General features: G+C 36.7%; 1 protein-coding gene across 1 annotated transcript; it reads right to left on the minus strand.

Moving 5' to 3' along the window:
• Positions 1-531: 531 nt before the first annotated feature.
• LOC120090192 (probable L-type lectin-domain containing receptor kinase S.5) lies at positions 532-2906 on the minus strand. The gene has a single exon (XM_039047728.1). The coding sequence runs from the start codon at positions 2654-2656 to the stop codon at positions 656-658; it is 2001 nt and encodes a 666-aa protein (XP_038903656.1). The 5' UTR covers positions 2657-2906; the 3' UTR covers positions 532-655.
• Between the last annotated feature and the right edge of the window lie 1752 nt (positions 2907-4658).

Here is a 4658-nt window from a genome sequence, read left to right on the forward strand (position 1 = left end):
GGAATTGTTTTGTGTCATTGTAACAATTTTTCACATATTGGATTTCTTTTTGGTAGGCTGTGGGTTTTCTCCGAGTTGAGAGTTTTCCATGAAAATTCTTGTGTTTCCAATTTGATTGTTTTCTTTTAATTTCTTTGTCATTTTTCTGCTTATTTCTGTGATAGAAGTGAGAGGTTTTTTCCAACACAAACTACTCCGCACAACACTTTAAATGAAAGGTATCAAAATTCTTCACAACTGTTTTGCTCTCTTACACTACAAAAAAAGTATGTTCCATAGTCTGTCTTTACCACTACAAACACACCCAAGAAAGATGATGATTTTTCTCCATTTGAGATTGGGAAGTAAAGTAGTGTTAAGAGTATTTTGATCGTCTTCATATATCACAAAAATCAAACTTTCCAAAAAAAATACTTTCCTCAAATTTATACTACTTTCTCAAAATAACTTATTTTTCAAAGTCGAAGTAAACTTTGCTAAATGTAATTAAACATGGCCTTTATCTAAAATTCTACTTCGTGCTCGCTTAGGGAAGAAAAAAAAAACATTTTTCAAACTAATTTTGAGAGTTCGGAAACACTACAACTTTTACAAAAATATAATATTTTCCAAAACTAAACTGTTTGGGAGAAAAAATGAATCCAGACCAAAATGATCATCTTCCAACAAGCTCTGTTAATGGATCCGCAAATTGACTCTCTCTTACAGAACTTCCCGTGTCATCTCTAGACGACGGAGCCATCGGCGGCCACATAAAACTCGGCTTTTCCCGACCAACAATCGGCGGATTCACTTCCCCTTTAAGAATTTGTAAAACATTTTTCATCGTCGGCCGTTGATGCGGATTCGGATGGCAACAACCCAATCCCAATACCAATACTCTCTCCATTTCTTCCTTCTCATATTCCCCGCCGATCCTCTCGTCGGCCGCCGCCACAATTTCCCCTCTCTCCTGAAACTCCCAAACCCACTGCGTAATATCCCCGTCGTAATTTCCGCCCATCTCCGACGGATTCGCCGCCTTTCTCCCACACACAACTTCCAGAACTAAAACTCCGAACGCGTACACGTCGGTCTCCGCCGTGGCTCTGCTCGTCAGAAAAATCTCCGGCGCCATGTACCCACGTGTCCCTGCTATCTCTCTCGTTGAATGATGCGTCTGTTCTGTTCGACGAATTGTCCGAGCCAACCCGAAATCTCCCAATTTCGGTTCGAATTTTGAATCCAACATTATGTTTGAAGATTTTACATCTCTGTGTAAAACTGTTTTTTCACACCCATTGTGAAGATAATCCAAAGCTTCAGCCACCCCATAAATTATATTCAGTCTAATTTCCCAACTGGGATTGCCGCCGCCGTTGAATAACAATTTATCCAAGCTGCCGTTGGGCATGAACTCATATACAAGTAAAAAATCCCTTTTCTCGTAACACCATCCAATTAGTTTTACGAGATTCTTGTGATGGAGGCCACCAATTATTGCAACTTCTGTAATGAATTCTTGTTTCCCCTGACGAGAATCCTCTGAGATTCTCTTCACGGCGACCTCTCTGTTTTTCAAATTTCCTTTATAAACAGTTCCAAATCCGCCTTTCCCTAGACTGTTCTTCGGGTCGAAATTATCTGTTGCTTTCTTCAGTTCTTTCAATCCAAACTTTTGAACTCGTTGGGCTATGGAGAAATCTTGAAGCTGATCTTCTATACCATTGTCATCTGCTTCTTCTAAATCCCTTTTTCGTTTCTTCATGATCCAAAACCAGAGGAATCCAACCCCAAATAACAGAACAAGTCCACTTATTACGCCGACCGTAATATAAACCCGTCGACGATGGTTATCAGATTCCTCCTCATCGTCATCGACATCAGTCCCCAAGAATTGCCAGGACTTTATCCAATTAATCTGTGAATTGAAATCGAATTTTGAAGCGGAGAAGCCAACATAAACCTCATCAGGAAGAAAAGAGAGATTCAGGGGATGAAATATCACTCTGTTTTTCAATTGATCTTCTAATCTAGACGACAAAGAAACGAACACCGAAACATTTTCACCATCAAAGTCAACTCTAGCGAAAACATCCGCCATAGCCGAAAGATTAACTCCAAATTCCGACAATGGCTTCTGCAAAACAGAGTAAACCCCATTCAAATCCAACCCCACATGGTTTCCATCAACATCCTCTGGAAAGCTCTTCTTGGTATCAAATTCAATCGCAAAGATTCTTGCTTCCGCCGTACCATTCGTCGTAGAATTAGCAATCCCCAACCACTGGCCCTCACTGCCTGCCGGAGGAGCAAGGTCCGGCGTGAGAATAAAAGCAAGCCCTTCATTTCCTGAAGGGGAAGTCGCCTCCGATCCTAAATTAATCACGAAGTTGGCTTTAAATGTAGCCGTTTTGTGTCTGTTTCTGAGGCGAAATGTCTGATTGTAAACGACTCGAAGAGAGGCGTTGGGAACGGATTGAATTACAGAGGGGAGCGGGGGCCGAACGTTTTCGCCATGGAAGACGGTGGTGTCGTAGGTCCAGTTGAGAGCGGCGAGCTGCTCGTAGTTGGTGGAGAGAGGAAAGTCGATGAAGAAGGTGAAGACTTGTGTAATGAAAGTTGCAGAAATGGCGGAAAGAAGAAGAAGAAACAGGGGATTGGTGGAAGAAAACATGGTAGAGTGAAAATTTTGATACCTACTAAACTTTTCTTTTCTTTATTTATTTCTTAAAATTTGTTTGTTTCTCAGCCCTTTGATGATGGAGAATTATGTAAGGTTACAATACTATTTGTGGACCATAATATCATGAATATTATAATAAAAAATAGATGTCCATTGTGTAACGTGCCAAAGGGCTATGTGTCACCATTCATGTATTAGTGTAGTAATTCATGTTTGGTATGTTTGATGTGCATATAAGTCTACATCCTATTTTTCACTTTACCTAAATAGCGGCCTTTTGGTGGGTCTTAAAATTATATATCCATTGGTGAGAAATCCACACCAAAATTCCACTAAAATTTCTCAGTATCCAATTTTATATTTTAGTTTTTATTTATTTATTATTATTATATTATATTTTTCCATATCTGTATTTCTGTTGTGCTACTCAATTCCATAACATGTTATCAGCACGAGCTCCTATCGTATTTTCCGCAAACGGAAGTTCTAAAGGTATGTCAGTTTTTTCCTCTTCGTTATAATCAATAAATTAAATGTTATTTTGCATATTTAGTACATATTAAATTTCTAATATAAATATAATAATTTGTGATAGTGTTGTCATGACAGACCTTACAAAATTAGAACTCGCAGTCTTTAACATTAATGACAATAATTATTTGTCATGGGTGCTCGATATCGAAATTCACCTAGATGCTATGAACTTGGGAGAAACAATAAAGAAGAAAATATGACATCCAATCAAGACAAAGCAAAAACTATGATTTTCCTTCATCATCATCTCCACGAGGGGATTGAAAATGAAGTATCTTACAATAAAATATTCCCGTATCTTGTGAAAAAATTTGAAAGAGATATATGATCACCAAAAAACAATTATTCTTTCTAAATCTCATTATGAGTGGATGCATTTGGGGTTACAAGATTCAAATCAGTAAGTGATTACAACTCCATATTATTTAAAATCAGGTCAAAATTGTTGTTATGCTGAGAGAAAACTATTGATGTTGATATGTTAGAGAAGACATTTTCTACACTTCATGTCTCAAATATGTTCCTGTAGCAGCAATATCGAGAGAAAGGTTTTAAACAATATTCTGACTTAATTTCATGTCTTCTCGTGGCTGAACAAAATAACAAGTTATTGATGAAGAATCATGAATCTCGACCAACCGGAATAACACCATTCCTTAAAGTGAATGCTGTGAATTTTAATAATAATCGTGGTTGAGGTCGTGGTCACGGTTAAGGTCGTGACCGTGGCAGAGAAAAAAATAATTATTATTTTTGTGGTGGTCGTTTTAATCATTCAAATATAAAAAAAACCACACAAAATGATGATAACAAAAGAAAAGCTTCACAAGATAAAAGTTCAAAGAGTGTTGAAAATAAATGCTTCCGATGCAGAATGACTGGGCATTGGTCACGTACCTGTCGTACGTCAAAACACTTAGTTAACCTCTATCAAACCTCCTTGAAGAAAAAAGAGAAAAATGTAGAATCAGATTTTGCATACCAGAAGAATGACATATTTACCCATCCCACACGACAAATTTGGACGTGGTGGACTTATTTGAATCTCCTGAAGAGAAGATTGGCACAGTTGGTGGCACATTAAGTGTTTCTTTTGACTTTGAGAATATCGAAACTAAATGTTGTTGTTTTATTTTATCTATCTTCATTTTGTTTTAGTAACTTTTATATATTTTAATGTTATTTTTCTTATTGTAATTATTTTCTTTTAATGAAAAAAATGGATCATTTTCATATGTTGGGTGTCTAAAAAATAATCAAAGAAGATCTATGTCTAGCAAACAATGCAACTACACAATGCAACTACACACACAATACTTACAAATAAAAAATACTTTTCTAAATTGACAATGTTGAAAGCAAAAGTAAATACAATATCATATTCTGCCAACTTGATCGAAGGTTTTGGAAAAACAAATATTATTTTGCCTAGAGGAACAAAATTTACAATTGATAATGC

Source organism: Benincasa hispida, chromosome 11, assembly GCF_009727055.1.
Source record: "Benincasa hispida cultivar B227 chromosome 11, ASM972705v1, whole genome shotgun sequence".
In the NCBI taxonomy this organism is placed as follows: Eukaryota; Viridiplantae; Streptophyta; class Magnoliopsida; order Cucurbitales; family Cucurbitaceae; genus Benincasa; species Benincasa hispida.

Excerpts from the sequence above, each read along its gene's own strand:
- LOC120090192 (XM_039047728.1), bottom strand. The coding sequence starts at position 2,656 with ATGTTTTCTTCCACCAATCCCCTGTTTCTTCTTCTTCTTTCCGCCATT.